The sequence below is a fragment of the Phyllostomus discolor genome, chromosome 3 (assembly GCF_004126475.2).
Source record: "Phyllostomus discolor isolate MPI-MPIP mPhyDis1 chromosome 3, mPhyDis1.pri.v3, whole genome shotgun sequence".
NCBI lineage: Eukaryota > Metazoa > Chordata > Mammalia > Chiroptera > Phyllostomidae > Phyllostomus > Phyllostomus discolor.
In genome coordinates this window covers 90497215-90516641 of record NC_040905.2, presented here as the reverse complement: position 1 = coordinate 90516641, position 19427 = coordinate 90497215, and the positions used below count along the sequence as shown (strand labels likewise).

General features: G+C 53.9%; 1 protein-coding gene across 2 annotated transcripts; it reads left to right on the top strand.

The window, feature by feature from the left end:
* Positions 1-3082: 3082 nt before the first annotated feature.
* On the top strand, positions 3083-19062 carry EPHB4 (EPH receptor B4). 2 transcript variants are annotated; one of them, XM_036020760.1, is made up of 17 exons: positions 3083-3624; positions 6306-6376; positions 6619-6906; positions 7629-8025; positions 8810-8965; positions 9142-9474; positions 9788-9912; positions 10299-10464; positions 11774-11876; positions 12074-12138; positions 12253-12366; positions 12458-12705; positions 15547-15762; positions 16066-16215; positions 16605-16798; positions 16996-17054; positions 18349-19062. In XM_036020760.1, the coding sequence occupies exons 1-17, from the start codon at positions 3573-3575 to the stop codon at positions 18363-18365; spliced, it is 2754 nt and encodes a 917-aa protein (XP_035876653.1). In that variant the 5' UTR covers positions 3083-3572; the 3' UTR covers positions 18366-19062. The 2 variants fall into 2 exon arrangements, with proteins under 2 accessions (XP_035876653.1, XP_028364477.1); XM_028508676.2 differs by having other exon boundaries at positions 3085-3624; positions 16996-17151.
* Positions 19063-19427: the final 365 nt, after the last annotated feature.

Below are 19427 nucleotides of genomic sequence, written 5' to 3'. Positions count from 1 at the left end.
GATTAGAGCTCATTTATGACTAAATGTGAACCATTTGTCATGTACTGCAAATGAGAAATGATGTGCTTTGCTATCATGTTACTGTTTTATTTTTTAGTTGTACAAAAGATGTGTATTAAGATATAATCATGCACTATTTTTTAATGAGCTAGGTAAATAACAGATTTGTAGTAAATAACTTCTCAATGCACCTTATAATAGTTTCACGTCCTACCTTTTTCTTACAAGTGTAATCTTTGACCACCTCTTCATATGATTAAGACTTTGTATTATTATTTTCTATTCTCTTTATATCTCAGTCTTCCCTCCAGTATGAACAATGTAATTTTTTTTCTTTCATTATTGAGTTTATAAACATCTCTTTTGGCTTTTGATTTATAAACTTCTCTTCAATTCATTACTGGTGAGGTCAAAACCTCTATTAAATTCCTTTGCTGTAAGAGCTATGATTCAGGACCGTCTCAAACGTCCTCGTGCTGTGACTCACCTTAAAAACTGTGTAAATTGATGGCACTCATTAACCAGGGCTTGGGGAGGAGCCGGGAAGGTGAAGGGTGCTGAAGTGTAAACCTCATGGGCTTCCAGGTAATTTTAACTCTAGACTTGACAGGGTTACATGGGCTGTGATATGGGAAGAGGAGTGACAGTTTCTACAGTTCATGGTGAAGAAATGATCAATAGTTTGTTTAGTAAGTATAGGAAAAGTCCTAGCTCCAAGACTGCTCCAAGCGACTGTAACGATGTGGAGAGGGGAAAACGAAGCCCTGCCAGTGGTTGGGGGAGGGGGTGGGGATGGGGGGTGGGGGTGCTCACCACAGGTACTGCCACAATGATCATGGGCAGGGGATGGGTGACAACCTTATCTGTGGGGGGAAGGACAGAGAAATGCCCCTAAGTGCTGTAGTAATAAAGAAAGGAGGGCCTGAGATTTGTTGGGGCTGATTCAGGTAGTGACATGGATGCTTACCTGTGTAATGTAAATCAGTGAATACTGAATTAGCTCACCTAGGAAGTGGTCCTGGGTGGTCAGAGGGTGGAGAAAATGATCTCAAACCTACAGGGTAGATGGAGAGTGATTCCTGGGTATTGGAGTGAAAAATCCCAGCTATCATCTCAATGGAAAGGGGAAGTAATGCATTTCTGCCAGGTTATAAGATTTTTAATGCCAGGAGCATGTTTTATAAATCTTGCAAATTAGCAGTGAGCACCCAGCACATAGTAGATGCTCAATAAAAGTTTCCTTTTATTCATTCTTTTACTGGTATATACTAGGTACTAAGAGCTGGATTATATGCTGGGGGTGGGAGCTGAGGACTCAATGATATGGGATCTACTGGGTATTTTCTTACCTAAATTATGCTCTTCTGTCTAGTTGAGGGGGGCTGGTTATCAAGGGTCAGAAATACAGGGTTCAAGTCTGCAGTGAGCTAGTACACTATTCCATTCCTGTTTCATCAGCCCCTAACTCCGGTCTGCCTCATTTCTCTGTGCTTCTCGGTCTCTATCATGCACCATCATGATGAATCATGATTCACCTGTGAATCATGAACTCTCCGCCAACACCAAATGAGAAAATTCAAAGAGCCCAGGGGGGGACAACTTTTAGTGGGGAGAATCTGAGTGCAGAGTGAAAGCAGGGAAAGGTGGGGGCAGGGGGAATGTAACCTGGAAGAGAAGCTGATAACAGGACAGAGGCTGGACTTAGATCAGGGAGAGAGGGAGGATGGTATTCCCAGCCTCAGCGTGGTCTGCTGGCCTGGTCTGCCTGGCTCCATTCAAGCCGGCTGTTTCCTGCCCCCTGTGACCCCCCACCCCGGAGCAGGACCCAAGCAAGGCAACAAGGAAGGGCAGGGGTGTGGGGAGCACCACTTGTGGCAGGAAGATAAGTGAGCTGGGACAAGAGGTCACTACAGGCCTGGCTGTCCTCTCTGGGGGGTTAGCGATGCTTGACAGCCCGCCCCCGCCCTTCCCCAGACATCAGTGGCTCCTCCTTCCTTCTTTCTTGGCTCCTCAGCTCCTCTAGACTCTGTCCCCCTTAAATAGTTTCTGAATTTAAGCCCTTTCCTTCCAATTCCTTCACTGGAGGTCTCCTGCAGCACCCTCCATCCACCCCAGGACTCACACTAGGTGCCCTGATGCAGAAGGGGGTTGGTGGGAGGTCCGCTGCTTTCCAGGATCCTCCTCTCTAACTGATGGGATGGGAGGGAGGGTGGTGGCGAAGAGAGGAAAGGCCCTCCCAGCCATCCTGAGGGCCCCCAGGAGCCAGACAGGAAACAGCCTCAGGAAAGACAGCAGCAGTCCGGGCCCCAGCCCCAAGGGTCAGGGCTGCGCGTGGTGCGGAGCCTGCCAAACGCGACAGTGAGAATGAGGACGGTGATTTGGGACTCCATCCAGACCCCTCACTATCTCAGACCCACCTACCTTTTATTTACCCTTGCTTCCTAGACTTTTCTATACTTCTCCCCATCTCAAGCCTGTTGTGTCACTTCCACTCCGCATTTTTCAGCGCTAGGTTGAGCGCATAGAAAGTCCCCAACACTTAATGTTTGTTGAATGATTGTGTGAAAGTTCGCTCCGGGGTTATCTAAGCTGAGATCATTGGCTCGGGGAACCCCAGGGCCACCCTCCATCGTCAAAAGCTTTCCCCAAACACGGTCCCCTGCGCCAATGAGGGGATAATGGGCTAATCCAGAAGAATCTTAAATCTGCAGGAAGATAATGCGCACTTTTGTGGGGCCCTCTGGGCTGTTGGGTGTGCTTCTCTGCTCCCTGGTGTCCCCGGGGTTCTGGCGTGCCGCAGGGGTCCCTGGGCCCCGGCCCGGACAAGCGGGATCCCAGCCCGGGCACAGTCTCGGTGCACATCTGGGCGGTCCCTGGGCTCCGCGCCCACCGCCCCTCCCCCTTCTCCAAACTTTCTCCGAACTTCCCGACCTGCTCCACTGGGCGCCCCACTCCGCTTCCCTCATGAATTATTCAGCACCGCGCGACCCAATCAGCGCGCCCCGGGCCCCTGTCCTAGTCAGGGCTGGGGGCGGCTCCGCCAGCCTCCCGCGCGCCCCTCCCTCCTCCGCCCGGCGCCGCCTGGCCAAGTCCCAGCCCGGCCCAGCACATCCCCGACCCGATCCGCAGTCTTCCTCTCTCCCGCTCAGTCCTTACTCCTGCTTCCACACACCCCGCCGGCGCGAAGCACAAGCACTCGGCCCGCGGCGCGAGCAGCACCACTCCCACGAAGGGGTGGGGGGGGGGTGAAAGCGCGAGGCAGGCACACCCCTAGCCAGCCGGGGCGGGACCCCGAGGCCCCGGAGGGACCCCCGACTCCAGCCACGTCTCTCTTTGCTCCGGTCCGGCGCGTCCCCTACAAGGACGCCCCCCGCCCGCCTGCGCAGTGGAGACGCGGGGCCACACCTGGGCGCTGCCGCCCGGTGCCCTGCACGCCCGCATGGCCCCGCGCTGAGACTCCGACCAAGAGTCCGGCGCGGGGAATCCAGGTCTACCCGCTCAGGGGAGATTCAGACCTGGGGGGCTAGCGCCCCCCAAACTCAGATCGGGTCCAACAGGAGTGAGGCGGCGCCATGGAGCTCCGGGCTCTGCTCTGCTGGGCTTCACTCGCAGCGGCTTTAGAAGGTGAGTTTCCTCAGGGGCATCCCGCGACTCCTGGGGCCCCCAAAGTTGGGCCTCGGAGTGGAGGGGCCCGACCTCTCTCTACCCCTACACGGCACCTCAACCCCGAACACTTCGGACCAATAGTACTAGACCGGGCGGGGGGCGGGGGAGAGGCAGCCCAGCGGGGAGTGGAGTTTTCTTTTGTTTGGGAAAGAGATGGAGTCGGGCCCCGTCCCGGGACTTGCCCCAGCCCCGGCTCCCCAAACTCTCACTCCTGACTCCAGACTCCTTTGGCCGGCGTTTCCTTTTCTCTCTACTCCAATCTTCAAAACTCTCTTCAAAGTTTCTGACCCTCTTCCCACCTCTGCCAAAAAGAAGGAAAGGTTTCTGGAGGAACAACTGCAGACAAGGCAGAATTTTGTGCTAGGCCATAAACTACCCCCACCCCGCATTTCCTTAGCATTCACACCTTGATCCTCCAATTCCACTGCCTTTGTCAGAATGGCCTCCTTCTGCACTCACACTCCAAACAAATCTCCCAAAGCCACTGCCCATGCCGCAGAGAGGCCCCCTTCCTGGTTTCCCCAGACTCTACCCCAGCCCTTTAAATGCTCTCTGGACCCCAGCCCTGCCCAAGCCCTAGACAAACGGGCTCCCCTCCAACCCTGCTCACCAGCAGAACTGACCCGTGCAGCCCCTGTGTTGCCCTAAATCAGCCTAATGACCACGTACCTCCTTGTCTCTCTACACATTTCTAATTTTTCTATATTCTCCCCAAATGTGTCTTCATCCAGGAGCCTCTCCCCTCCCCTCACTCCCTAGAGGGGGGACCAAGAGCCCTATAAACCCTCCTCCTATATCCCTAATCTCCTTTCAACGAGCTGCCTCCTACCCCCCTTCACTGCCTGAAATCAAAGGGGTCTCTGGAGAGGGGGTTTTGGGGGCTGCTGAGGAGGAGGAGGAATCAAAGGCAGTTAGAAACCCCTCTCCCCCAGGCCAGGCAGCGCTGCTCTGGGCTGGGGATCAAAGGCTAGGTGTGGAGAGAGGGAAGACTGGCCTGGCTCTGAGAAAGAAGAGGAAAAGACCGTGGGAGAGAAGGAAAAGCAGAGCAAAGAGAAAACAACCCACCAGGATGAAGTGGGGTGAGAGGGAAAAAAAGATGCAAGGAGGAAAAAGGAATCACTCGATCTGCTGTTACCGAAAGGCTTTCTAAGCCCCAGGGCCGTGCTGAGAGCTTTATATTTTCATGGTTCTACAGCCCTGGGGGTAGGAGGGATTGTTGTCCCATTTTACAGCTGAAGAGCCTGAGGCTTAGAAGAGTTGAATAACTTATCCGAGGCTGGTCACACCAGTGAAGTTGAAAAGTGGGAGACAAAAAATGTAGGAGAGAGCAAGAGAAATGGAGGTAGACAGAGAGCTGGAGGGAGAGAGGTGAAAGGGCAGAAAACGGACACGTCAAAGAGACCTCCAAGAGGAGGCAAGACCCAGATAGAGTAAGAGAAAGTGAGCCGCTTGGAGCGCAGGGGGCAGCCCTGAAACAGAGACAGTGTGTAAATTGGAGACAGGAAAACACTATCCAGGCTGGAACAATGGAGGGTGGAGACGGCAGGCTCAATCCACCCCTTTCCCAGAACCCGGGCATCCTGTCCCCAGTGTGCTGGGCTGTCTCCTGCCACCCATGGGGGCCAGGGCCTTACCTGGGGCTGGCCCGGCTGCCTGATTCCTTGCCCTCTGTGGATAGCACTTGCTCCCTGGGAGGAGGCTGCCCCACCCACCTGCTTTCCCTTCCCTCCAGCAGCCCCCATTGGGAAGTGGGGACCAGGTCCCAGGTGTGCTGCTGGTCTCCAAGGGGATTCCCCTACCCTCCCTCCACCCAGTGCAGTTTCCCCTAATCCCCACCTTCTGCCAGGGCCCCACCCCTCCCTGGTGCCCCTCCCCCAGGCCGAGCTGAGCCAGGTGTATTCTGCCCCCCCCATACACACACACACCCCTAAAGTCTCCTCCCCTTTTCCTTCCCATAACCAAATCCAGATGTGAGGCCTCTGCAGGCAGGGGCCAGGGCGGGAACCCAAGCATCCCAGCCTCCAGCACTTCCCCTTCTGACAGCAGCCACAGCAGAGAGCTGGGGGGGAGAAGGGAGGGAGTGGGGGTGCTGGCTGCACCTCAGGAGCTAAGCAGCACCTCCCGGGATCTGAAGAACTAGAGTGCTGGGTCCCAAAATGGGTGGGGACATGGAAGAGGAGTAGACTTGGGGGCAGGGAGGCAGCAACTTGGGGATTGGGGAAGGGACTTTGAAGGCCCTGGCAGGTCCTTTAAGGAGGGGTGTCCCCATGCAGCCCTTTGCCCACCAGAGTCAGGGCCAGATGAGGGGTCTAGTTTAATCCTTTCTGAGCTGTTGACCCTTCTTCCCTTCCAGTGTGTGCGCCTTCCCCTGTCCTCCAGGATACAGCAGTTGAGGGAGGTCTAGATCTGGGAGTCCTGAGGGCCAGTGAGCCTGCTAGCGGTTAGGAGTGGGGTTGGTGTTCAGAGAAAGAGCTGAGAAATAGCAGGGCAGGGCTCACTCCCCTCCTTACCTCTTGTCTCAGTCTGACTGACTCTCCAGATTGAAGCTGAGAGGACCTCCCCGCTTCTCCATTCCCAGGCAACTGGTCTTCCCAGTGTCTCCCCTAAACAGTGACTAACTGTCTGTCTATCTGTCTTAGAGACCCTACTGAACACAAAATTGGAAACTGCCGATCTGAAGTGGGTGACGTTTCCTCAGGTGGACGGGCAGGTAAGAGGTGGGCCCAGGAGCTGGGGTTCAGAAGGGAAACTGAGGAACCAGGAGCACCAGTGCCGACCTGCTCCCCGTACCATTGCCTAGATCACAGCAGCAGGAACCGGTGTCCTCCGAGCTCTTGCTCTCAGAGGTCCCCTTCCCTTGCCACCCTAGCCACTTCTGCTTGATGACAAACCCTCTCCCACTGACATCGAAGCCATTAGGCAGCCCTCATGCTGACCCCCTTCTGCCCACAGTGGGAGGAGCTGAGCGGCCTGGATGAGGAGCAACACAGTGTTCGGACCTATGAGGTGTGCGATGTGCAGCGTGCCCCAGGCCTGGCCCACTGGCTGCGCACAGGCTGGGTTCCCCGGCGAGGTGCCGTCCACGTGTACGCCACACTTCGCTTCACCATGCTCGAGTGCCTGTCCCTGCCCCGGGCTGGGCGCTCCTGCAAGGAGACCTTTACAGTCTTCTACTTTGAGAGTGATGCCGACACAGCCACAGCCCTCACCCCAGCCTGGATGGAGAACCCCTACATCAAGGTACCCAGAGCACAGCCACGGGCCAGGGCGGGGCTGGGGCAGGCCTGTGGTCTAGGGACAGTGGAGGTGAACTTCTAAGGCCGTCTCGGTTGGGTCGCTGGAAGCAGGAGCCTCAGGTCTGGGGAGGGAAGAAGGCGGTGTGCTGGTGGTGGGGCAGCAGCATGCAGTTGGGCTGCCGCGCTGGCCCCCAGGGAAGGTCCTCAGTCACTCCATCCCACTGTTCTTAGGCCACCTACACTTCCTCCTTTATCCTCCTACCCCTCACCCTGGAAAGCCTTCTCTCTGCCTCTTCTACCCACACACTGTGTCTTCTGTGTTCCATCCCCTAGGTCTCCCCTGGGATGCCTTTGCTGAGGCGCCCCACTCTGGGATCCCATCTGTCATCACTCTCATCATACTTTGTAGCTTACCTGGGTTTCCTTCATTTCTGTTTCCTCTGCACTGAGTTCAGGGCACACAGTAGGTGTTAGTAAATTTTTGTAGGACGAGTGGATGAACAGAAAGGAGTGGTATAGGACAGAGCTGGACCCGTTGTAGGAGCTCAGCAAGTATTCCTGAACAACGTTAGGGCCTGCAGGGAAGTGGGTTGAGAAAGGTGGAGAGAATGTTCTGGAACAGCATCCAAGGAGGTCATGGAGAGGGTAAGCTAGAAAGAAGACAGTCTACCAGGTCTTTGGGGAGTGGAGGACAGCAGCGGTCGAATCTCTTCTTTGACCCCAAAGGTGGACACAGTGGCTGCTGAGCACCTGACCCGGAAGCGTCCTGGGGCCGAGGCCACCGGGAAGGTGAACATCAAGACGCTGCGTCTGGGCCCACTCACCAAGGCCGGCTTCTACCTGGCCTTCCAGGACCAGGGCGCCTGCATGGCCCTGCTGTCCCTGCACCTCTTCTACAAGAAGTGTGCCCAGCTGACTGTGAACCTCACCCGCTTCCCGGAGACTGTGCCTCGTGAGCTTGTGGTGCCGGTGACAGGGAGTTGCGTGGCTGATGCCGTCCCTGTCCCGGGCCCCAGTCCCAGCCTCTACTGCCGAGAGGATGGCCAGTGGGCCGAGCAGCCGGTCATGGGCTGCAGCTGTGCTCCAGGGTTTGAGGCCACCGAGGGGAACACCAGATGTCGAGGTGAGAAGGGGCATGTCTGCAAGAAAGCATTTGCCAATCCACGAGGAGGACAAGGTCCTGTAGCCTGTTTTTGGACCCACTTCTTAAATTTCCATTTTGAACATTTTTTGCTCTCCTGGGCATGCCGTTCCTGGAGGGCCTGTTTTCATTCCCCACCCCTCCACCCCCTCGGTATAGTTCAGAGCCTTTCCTCACTTCCACACTCTCCCTGATATGTCCACTCCTTTCTGGACATGGGAGGCTATCCAGGGGTGCAGCACTGTCCCCAGGTGGGGGGGGCACCTTGTTGGGCTCAGAGGACAAAGGTGTCATGGCCTCTGTTCTTGTTCAGTGTGGTTCCTGGGTATTTTCACAGCCCATTGTGACGGAGGATGTGAGGATGCCAAGTTCTGTGTTTGCTCCTCCCCACTTCGGTGTTATGGAGGCTGTTAGACCAGCTGCTGTGTCTTGTTAATAAAGAAGCACATTCACTTTCATGTCACAACCCTTTCTTCATATTTTGATTGTTGTATTCAACTTACTTGGATTCCTCTACAAACCAGTGTGTTTTGTGGTGTGCATTGAAAATCATTTTTCTGAGCAGCGCTCTTTGGGTCTCACCAGCCTGCCGAGGAGTGCAGGCGCTGTGGGTGTTAGGGTTGACTCCTGATCTGGAGGAGCTCTCCTCTTAGAGACGAGGCTTCCGAGCTCCTCCTGCCCTGCTTCCCCCTTGGCACTTCAGGTAGCCTTAAGAGCAGCTGCATGTTTTTGATGCATGTTTTGGTGAATGCTTTCTCTCTCTCAGCCTGTGCCCAGGGTACCTTCAAGCCTCTGTCTGGGGAGGGGTCCTGCCAGCCATGCCCAGCCAACAGCCACTCCAACACCATCGGCTCACCCGTCTGCCAGTGCCGCAACGGGTACTTCCGGGCCCGCACGGATCCCCGGGGTGCGCACTGTACCAGTAAGTGACCATTGACCCCTGGGGTGGACCCCCATTCCAGTCCCCATCTTCCCAGGCCTTCCTCCTCTTGACCCTGGCCTGCTGGTGCCTGGCCAAGTCAGTGTGGCTGCCCATCTGTCCCGCTGCCCACCCCTCATGTCTGTTGGGCCTCTGTCTGATTCTCTGGTTTCCTGCAGCCCCTCCATCGGCTCCAAGAAGCGTGGTTTCCCGCCTAAACGGTTCCTCCCTACGCCTGGAATGGAGTGCCCCCCTCGAGTCAGGTGGCCGAGAGGATCTCACCTATGCACTCCGCTGCCGGGAGTGCCGTCCTGGGGGGTCCTGCACACCCTGTGGAGGAGACCTGACCTTCGACCCAGGTCCCCGGGACCTGGTGGAGCCCTGGGTTGCAATTCGTGGGCTGCGTCCTGACTTTACCTACACCTTCGAAGTCACTGCCTTGAATGGGGTATCTTCCTTAGCCACCGGGCCCGTCCCATTTGAGGCTGTAAATGTCACCACAGACCGTGAAGGTGAGACTGGGGGCTGGGGCGGCATGTGGTCAAATGGGAGAAGTGGTGGTGGGAGAGACTAACAAGTCCTGACAGGAAAAGGGGCAAAGGCTGTGCAGTGGTGTCCTCAAGAAGCATGGAGGGTCAGGGCTTTGGGAGCAAGAGGCAGAGAGTGAAAAAGATGCAAAGGCAGGCTGGAGAGTTGAGGATGGGAGCCAGGAGGAGTTCTTGAAATATCTGGAGGATTAAGACACTTGCAGGTAGCAGAGGAGTTGGAAAGGCAAGAGATAGACCTGCCATGCAGAAGAGCCCCAGCATGTCCTGTCTCTCACAGTGCCTCCCCCAGTGTCTGATATCCGGGTGACTCGGTCCTCACCGAGCAGCTTGAGTTTGACATGGGCTGTTCCCCGAGCACCCAGTGGAGCAGTGCTGGACTATGAGGTCAAGTACTATGAGAAGGTGAGGCCGGGCACCACCCCTGGGGCTGGGGGTGGGCAGTGAGATGTGCTCCAGAGTGGGACACCTGGATTTCAGGCACTGAATTCCAGCTCTACCACTTACTATCTGGAGACCTGGGGCCAGCCCCTTGGCCTCTCTGAGCTCAGTATCCTCATCTGTAAAATAGTTGTGATAACAGTACCAACCCCACAGAACTGCTGCAACAATTAAATGAGACGGTGAATGCAAAATTCTCAGCACACCGCACAGAAGTGAGCACAAAGGCCTCGCCTGCTATGTAACGGGACCAAGGTGCTAGTGATGGGGCTGCAGGGCAGAGAGAGGCTGGAAGACCAGCAGAAACTGCAGACCTGTACTTATAGCCAACCTCTCCTCCTCCCGGACAGGGTGCAGGGAACCCCAACAGTGTTCGGTTCCTGAAGACATCGGAAAACCGGGCAGAGCTGCAGGGGCTGAAGCGGGGAGCCAGCTACCTGGTCCAGGTGCGGGCGCGCTCCGAGGCCGGCTATGGACCCTTTGGCCAGGAGCACCATAGCCAGACCCAGCTACATGGTGAGCCTGGGAATAGGCCTGGGGGGCGGCGCTGCTCCCGAAGGACCCCCAGAGTCATGCCCCTAGGCTCCTCTTTCCCTCAGCTGAGAGGCAGTTCTGGCCTGGTGAGGACAGCATAGGATGTGGAGACCCAAACCGACAACTGAGCGTGAAGACCTTGCTCGGCAGCCTTCCCTCAGCTGCGTGACCGTTGGCAAAAACCTGACCTCAGAGCCCCAGCTCTCTCGCCCAAATAAATGCAAATACGAGGCCTCTCTCACAGGGCTGCAGGGAATCAGTGAGATGACACCTGTTGTAATATTTTAATTTTAGGGGTTTTTTTTAATTTTTTGAGTTTTTTAAATTTGTATTGATGTTCATCAAGGGTATTGATTTGTATTGAATTCTTTCTCTTTTTTTTTAAAGATTTTATTTATTTATTTTTAGGGAGGGAAGGGAGGGAGAGAGAAAGAGAGAGAGAGAGAGACATCAATGTGCGGTTGCTGGGGGTTATGGCCTGCAGCCCAGGAATGTACCCTGGCTGGGAATCGAACCTGGGACACTTTGGTTCCCAGCCTGCGCTCAATCCACTGAGCTACGCCAGCCAGGTGTAATTTTAGTTTTTTTAAAACAGTTTTATTGAGATATGCTTCATCTATCATACAGTTCAGCCATTTAAAATGTTTAATTCATTGGCTTCTAGTATTTTCCCAGAGTGGTGCAGCCATCACAATGAAGGGTAGAATGTTTCAGCACCCCAAAAAGAGACCCTGTACCCCTCCACAACCCCCTAGCCCCTGGCAAATTCGAATCTACTTTCTGTCTCTGGATTTGCCTGTTCTGGACGTTTCGTACCAGTGGGGTCGTCCAGTGTGCAGTGCTTCGCCTCACTGGCGTCCTTCACTTACCGTTCTATGTCCGAGAATTGCCCGAGTTGTAGCAGGTGTCGCCGTGGCCGGGGCACACTCTGCTTGTTCCTTTGTCTGTTGATGGACTCATGGGTCATTTCCACTTTGGGGCTGTAAATCCTTTATTTTTACTTAGCCTTCAAACCTTCATTCAAATGGGACTTTTTGTGGTCACTAGACTTAAAATAAGATCAAACCAGCTCTAACAGTTACAAGGCTGGGAACCTCCCCTGAGGGACACGGGAGGGGCCCATTGCCTGTGGAAAGCAGTGTGAAAATCACCGTGCTTCCCCAGCCCTGCCTCTCCTTTGTCCTCTCCTACTTGCCGCAGTGTCCTCAGGAGAACCACAGCTCTTTCAGGAGACCTGTGTAGGGCCCTTGGGGACCATTAGGTCTCCTGATCACGTTTTTTTCTCCCCCAGAGAGTGAGAGCTGGCGGGAGCAGCTGGCCCTGATTGCAGGCACTGCAGTTGTGGGCGTGGTGCTGGTGCTGGTGGTCATTGTCATCGCTGTTCTCTGCCTCAGGTGAGGGCTCTGAGTCCCTGGAGGCCCCTGGGAAACCTGTGTAGATGTCCCCTTACCCCAGGACAAGACTCCCTCCATGCCCCAAGAGCCCATTTCCACTTGGAATCTTTCTCAGTCTCTGCTCCTCTCTTCCCATCCCGTCCCTCTGGGAATGTAAGTATGTGACTCAGTTTACCTTGTCTTTCCCATGGCTATAGGAAGCAGAGCAGTGGGAGAGAAGCTGAATACTCAGACAAACATGGACAGTATCTTATTGGGCACGGTAGGTAGGCTTGTCCTGAAGGAAACAGTGCGGGGGCAAGGTTGTGAGCCCAAGAATTGGGCGTCTGAGTGCAGGGGAAGTTACTCAGCTAATGGGCCCTGCGTGATGCCTCAGGTACTAAGGTCTACATTGACCCCTTCACTTACGAAGATCCTAATGAGGCTGTGAGGGAATTTGCAAAAGAGATCGACGTCTCCTACGTCAAGATTGAAGAGGTGATTGGTGCAGGTGAGAGGAAAGATGCCTGGAGGCCTGAGAGGGGAATGGGGTGGGCAGGGAAGGCCAGGAGGAGAACTGACCCTCGGCACCCTTCCTAAAGGCGAGTTTGGGGAGGTGTGCCGGGGACGGCTCAAGGCTCCGGGGAAGAAGGAGAGCTGCGTGGCCATCAAGACCCTGAAGGGCGGTTACACAGAACGGCAGCGGCGGGAGTTCCTGAGCGAGGCCTCCATCATGGGCCAGTTCGAGCACCCCAACATTATCCGTCTGGAGGGTGTGGTCACCAACAGCGTGCCGGTCATGATCCTCACCGAGTTCATGGAGAACGGTGCCCTGGACTCCTTCCTGCGGGTGAGCTCCCCTGCCCAGCCTCCCGAGTCCACCCGTGTTCCCCCCACACAGCCAGGGGACTCAGAACCCAGGACAGGTGGCGGCATCCACATCACCCCCTTCGCCCTTCATTCTCCCTTCAGGAACGGCTGAGTCTCTGGGACTGGCCCTTTCTTCGGGCATGGGTGGGACTGGCCTCTCTGTGGGGCAGCTGGCCCTGGGATATAAGGGGCCATCATTCATGCTTTTAACAAGTACTTCCTGAGCACCTCCTTGTACACCAGCTACTACTGGCTTAAGCCCTGGGAATAAAGCCATGAGCATCTCTGCTGTTAGGCTGACAGTGTAATGGGGAAGACTGGAAATTAAGGAAACAAACAAGCTTTTATTAAACAAATAGTTTCAGATGTGGAAACAAACAAGACCATGGAAAAATGGCTGGGGAAAGTAGAGATAATGCCAAAACTCAAAGAATAATGAGGACTAAGAAAAATGATTGAGAATGTAAATAAAAGTGCTTGGCACATGAAAGAAAAAAATAAAGAAAAGTGGCTGGAGACGAGGGAGAAGAGCTTATTTTTGTCACTTTAACAGGTTTACTGAATTTCATCATTTTGTTAATTTTACATTGCAGTTTTATTTTAATCCTCACTCGAGGATATGTTTATTGATTTTAGAGAGAGAAAAGGCGGGGAAGAGGGAGAGGGAGAGAGAAACATTGGTGAGAGAGAAACATGGATCAGTTGCTGCCCATAAGCACCCCAACCAGAGATCGAACCCACCACCTAGGTATGTGCCCTGACCAGGCATCGAACTTGCAACCGTTTGGTGTACGGGACTATGCTCCAATCAGCTGAGCCACCCGGCCAGGGCACCTCATGTATATTTTTTTAAATCAAAACATTTTCCTACATAGCAAAATAACATTGCATTGAAAAAAATTATAATTTCTTGGTATCCTCTAATACACAGTTGATATCTACACTTCCCCAGTTGTCCCCAAATGTCCCATAGTGCTGGTTTACCCAAACCACCATCCAGTTTAGGATCAAGCATTATACCTGGAGATTATTGTTGTTTTCTTTTAAAGATTTTATTCATTTATTTTTAGAGAGGGAAGGGAGGAAGAAAGAGAGAGAGAGAGAAACATCAATGTGCGGTTGCTGGGGGCCATGGCCCTGCAACCCAGGCATGTGCCCTTACTGGGAATCAAAACTGTGACACTTTGGTTCACAGCCCGAGCTCAATCCACTGAGCTACACCAGCCAGGGCTAGATTATTGTTTTTGAGTCTCTTCTAAAGCCAGGACAGTCCATGTCATGCTGAGGAGCTGGCCCACCTGTTCCCTTGAATGTCTCACTTTGTGGATTTATTAGATTCTTCCCTGTGGGGTCATTTAGCTTGTTTCTCTGTATTTCCTATAAGAAGCTATGTCTAACATTTTGATACATTCAAAATTAAATGTTGGTGGCCAGCCTGTATCAGGGGTGCTGTGAACTTCACATGGTGTCCCACCAGGAGACACAGGCCACCCGGGTCCCACCATGAGTGACGCTGAGGTTGACCTGCAGTAGTGTGATGACGATTGGCTCTCTGTAGCGTACATAGGAGTCTGTTCCATTGGTACCCAACAGAGATTCCATTGCAGGGAGGGTAAGGGGCCTATTTTAGAAGAGATGACATTTGAGTGGGTGTGAAAGAGCCAGCCTCGAGAAGATGGGGGAAGACTCATGTTGGGGGGCAAGAACTAGACAAGAAGCAGGAAGGCAGGTGGGACTGAACCTGGGGAGCAGAGGAACCATGGTGGATCTTGATGTAGGTGGTGGCCCTGCCACGTGGACCTCGTGGCCTTGGTCAGGAATTTGGATTTGATTAGAATTTCAAGAAGCCTTTCGAGGGGTTTCAGTAGGAGATCCCTTTGGTGGGTGCTGGGGAGCAGTAGTGGGAGGAAGCCAGGAACCAGTGAGGAGACTTGCAGTCATTCAGGCTGTGAGGGTTGCAGTGGGATGCCAAGAAAGGCTGGATTTGGGGTACGTGTTGGAGGCAGGGCCAGCAGAATTTGCACATGGATTGTAAGTGGCAGGTGAGGGGAGAGAGGAAGGAGTCTCGGAGGTTGAGCATCGGCAAGTGGTGTTTCCACAGGCAGATTCCAGCAGTTTCCACACACTGGGTTCAGGCTTGGAAGGTTGATTCAGAATTCGGTTTTGGACTCTGTGTCCCTGACCCTGTGGGGCTACTGAGGATCCCTGCCGCGTTAACTGAAACCAAAAGGTGGGATTAGTTAACCATTCCTGACTGGTTGGTTTACCTGGTGAGAGCTGTAAAGGTCAAAGTTGGGGTTTAGACCTTGGTTTTGGCACTGTGGTTGCTGATGGACCCTGATTTTCTCACTGTTCTCTTGCATACTACACACAAATGGTCCGGGAGGGGAGCCAGATTTTGGCTGAATTGGCATAAATTTGTCCCCACCTATATAAGAGGGTGCACAGAGCACACCCTTGCGAGAACCCTGGTTTTGTTACATAAAAAGAACATATTAGATCAAAAGCATTTGTTGAGTATGTTCTGGGTATAAAGCACTGTACTATGTTCAAAGGAAGAAAAATTTAAAGTCTCCTCTTGCAATCTAATTAAGAGAGAGTGAATATGTATATTTGAAACTGGGACAGTTATGAGCACTGTGTAATGATAGGGGAGTAAGAGCTCAGCGAATCGGATGAGAGAAAGGGCCTGCCTGAGAAGTCTACAGGCCTGGGTGTGAGATGGGCTTCAGGTGTCAAACAGGGTTTTGAACGTGAAGGGAAGTGGAAATAAGGGGGTGAGCTGTCCTAACCATGCCCCTCTCCTTTGTGTGGTCTCCAGCTGAATGACGGACAATTCACTGTCATCCAGCTGGTGGGCATGTTACGGGGCATTGCCTCGGGCATGCGGTACCTTGCTGAGATGAGCTACGTTCACCGTGACCTGGCTGCCCGCAACATCCTGGTCAACAGCAACCTTGTCTGCAAGGTTTCTGACTTTGGCCTTTCCCGATTCCTGGAGGAGAACTCTTCTGACCCCACCTACACAAGCTCTCTGGTGAGGCTGAGGGACTGACATAGGAACTAGGTTCTTAGGGCCTGGTGGGCAGGGAAGGTTGAAAAGGTGGCTAGGGGTTTGACAGCTCTGATTCAGGGATAAGATGGAGGAGTGGACCACGGAGGGAGTGGTCAGCTTAGGAAACCCCACTTCTGGGTGTCTAGGAAAAGAATGGAGTTGGGGAGCTGGGTGCCAGGTCCCAGAAAGGAAGGAGGCCTGACATGGGTGGAAAAGCAAAGGCTAGGAGCAGAGTGCCTGGATCTTGGGAGACCCTCAGCTCATCTTTGCTTTCCTCATCTTTAGGGAGGAAAGATTCCCATCCGATGGACAGCCCCTGAAGCCATCGCCTTCCGGAAGTTCACATCTGCCAGTGACGCCTGGAGCTACGGGATCGTGATGTGGGAGGTCATGTCTTTCGGGGAACGGCCGTACTGGGATATGAGCAATCAGGATGTAAGTGCCCCTTGGACCTGCCATATTTTCTTAGAATATTGTCACCTGGGATATGGGTGGGGTGTGGTTCCCAAAGAGCTCATCGCTGCTGGGTCCTTGAGATGATGAGGGTGACACAAAGAAGAGTTGACATTTGTACCCAAGCGTTTGATAAAGAACGTTTGGTCACAGAAGGACACCAGGATGAAGGGCATGGTTGGGAGGTTACACATCTGGATCATGGCCCCAAGAGCTGCTGGGGCGTTAAGCCCCAGCCAGGAGGACCCCCAGCTTTGCCATTCTGGAGGGTTGTAGCACCCAGCCAGCATCTGCGAAGTCACTATTTTCTTGGGATCCTTTGCATTCTCATTCTTCCTGGACACCTTCACGCAGTGCTTCTGTCATTCCAGGTGATCAATGCTATTGAACAGGACTACCGGCTCCCCCCTCCCCCAGACTGCCCCACTTCCCTGCACCAACTCATGCTGGACTGTTGGCAAAAGGACCGGAATGCACGGCCCCGCTTCCCCCAGGTGGTCAGTGCCCTTGACAAGATGATCCGGAACCCTGCTAGCCTCAAAATCGTGGCCAGGGAGAATGGCGGGTGAGGACTCCTCAGAATTAATGGGCCCTCCTTGCTGCACTCTGCCACCTCCACCCCTTCAGAATCTCCCCAAAATTACCCGTCATTTTGGGGGGTATATGGGATTTTCCCTGTCTGCCTCTCCAAGGCTGGACTCAACATCGCCATCCTGATACGACCATGGAACTCAGCACATCCTCCCCATCCTTGTCCCCCAGGGCCTCACACCCACTTCTGGATCAGCGGCAGCCTCACTACTCAGCTTTTGGCTCTGTGGGTGAGTGGCTTCGAGCCATCAAGATGGGGAGATACGAAGAAAGTTTTGCAGCCGCTGGGTTTGGCTCCTTCGAGCTGGTCAGCCAGATCTCTGCTGAGTAAGTCATAGCAGGAACTGGAGGTGGGGGTTAGAGCCAAGCAGTCAGAGGAGCGTCTGGGGACCAGAATCCAGCCCACTGGTCAGCAGGGGCCTTTGGGGTCAACTCCCGGTGCCAACTTTTCTAGGGCCCCCTCAAAGCAGTAACAGCTGCTGGAGCTGAGAGCCCAGTGAAGCTTCCAGGCCAACTGTGCCTGCCTCACCCCCTCACACCATTTCAGCCCTGGAGCATCTTGCTCCCTGCCTGGCAATCTGTATCTATCTTTGTGCATCTATCTACATTCCAGACCCTGCTCTCACATTAACAACGTGTCGACTTTGGACGTTTTCCCACCCATAAAAGGAGAGGATTCGACTAGGTTTTGGAGAACCTTTCCAGCTTTAATGTTAAATGGTTTTATGATTCTGACACTTCCCAAATACTGTGTTTTCCCTAGTTGGTCTCTCTCTGATACTTCTCCCTTCTGCCTTCCCACTTCTCTCCCAAGGACTTTTTCTGGCCCCAGATTTGAATAACAATAGAAGGACTAGAAATCTGGAACCAGAGGGTCCTGGAGGCCCTCTCCCTGGCAGGGCAGTCATGGGCCAGTCTGCCCCACTGGGCCTGGGCACTCTCCTCCCAAACTTGTTCCAGCCTCTCCTTGACCTAGGTTCTTGCTCTCAGTTTCCTACCTCTCCTTTTTTTCCCTTATCTTAGTCTCCAGGCCTCAGAATGGAGGGGGGAGGCAGTTTGTTTTACCCCCTCCCTCCCCTTCCTCTCCACCCAGCCCTTCCCCTCTCTCTCTCTGGCCTTTTCTTTCTGACCTTTCCTTTCACCTCTAAAGCAATCTGTGCATCCCCTTCCCCCAGTCTCATTTGGAGGGCCTTTCTTTTTCTCGTTTCTCCCCTTCTCTGATTCTCTGCCTTAATCCTTGCTGGAGTATCCATCCAGGTCCCAGCCCCTCGACCCCACCCCATTTCCCCACCTCCTGCCTTTCGGCCCTCCCCCTTCCTATCCCCAACTGCGGCTGCGCAAAGCGTGTGCCCAGGCTCTGAAATCCTCCGGAAACTGCCTAGCAACTATTGACGTGTGTCCCCTCCCCCGCTGGTCTTCCTCATTGGCTGACAATCCTGAGGCGGTGAACAAGTTTCTGGAGCTAAGCTAGAAGAGCTGTCCCAGCAGCCCCATGGCCTCACCTAGCTCTCTATTCTTTCCCAGGGACCTGCTCCGAATAGGAGTCACTCTGGCGGGACACCAGAAGAAAATCCTGGCCAGTGTCCAGCACATGAAGTCCCAGGCCAAACCTGGAGCCCCAGGCGGGTCTGGAGCACCAGCCCCTCAGTACTGACCTGCGCCTCCTCGCCTAGCCCCACAACTCTGGAGCAGCAGGAATTCCCATGCTGGGGACACGGCTCCCCGTCTTTTTGGGGCAGAGTCGGGTGGGGACCCAAGAGGCCCCCATCCCTACGCTCCATTGGATTGCACTTTGAACCTATGGGGGCAGGGAGCTGGCAATTTGGAGAGACAGGATTTGGGGATTCTGCCATATGGGAGTGAGTATAAAAGTAACATGCCCCTCAGGTGGGGAACCCCGCCAAGGGTGTGGGAGCCCTTCCCTCAGGATTTTCCAGGGTGGTTGGGTTCCATCCCTTTGATCCCCAGTTAGGCCCCCAGGGTGCCTCTCCTCACCTTGAAGGGCCGCAGACCTTGCAGACCAAAGAGAAGAGGGTGACAAGCCTTTAAGCTCGGGAGTGGAGCGCCGTGGTGGGTGGCGGGAAGGGGTGTCATGACCCAGTGATGAAATCATTGGACGGGATGTCCCAACCTTGCTGCTGTCTCCACCGAACTCACTTTTCCCTTGTAAATGCCCCTCCCCCATCTGCTGCCTTCATATTGAAGGTTTTTGAGTTTTAAGTTTTGGTTTTGGTCTTATTCTCTTTGGTTTTTGTTTCTTGTGTTTTTGTTTTGTTTTTGTTTTGTTTTTTACTGTCTTTGTCATAACGTTTTGTGTTGGAGGGGACCTGTTCATGATCATTTCCTGTTCCCGTATGGGAACAGGGACCATCATTGTGTCTGTTTTCAGAGCAGCGCCTTGGTCCTGCCGCGGTTTCCCGGCCCCACCAAGCACCCGCAAGCTGTGTCCGTTGGGGGGGGGGGGGGGGGGGGGGGGGGTGGTGGAAACCAGAGACAGACACCGGTGCTTGGAGGGGTTCTTAAATTATATTTAAAACAATGTTTTTGTATAAATAAAAGAAAATGGGAAGTGTTGCAGCTCTGGGGGTAATTGGGAGCGGGGC

Excerpts from the sequence above, each read along its gene's own strand:
- EPHB4 (XM_028508676.2), top strand. The coding sequence starts at position 3,573 with ATGGAGCTCCGGGCTCTGCTCTGCTGGGCTTCACTCGCAGCGGCTTTA. Across the intron at positions 6,377-6,618 it reads TTCCTCAGGTGGACGGGCAG|TGGGAGGAGCTGAGCGGCCT; the intron begins GTAAGAGGTGGG and ends TTCTGCCCACAG. Across the intron at positions 12,706-15,546 it reads CCCTGGACTCCTTCCTGCGG|CTGAATGACGGACAATTCAC; the intron begins GTGAGCTCCCCT and ends TGTGGTCTCCAG.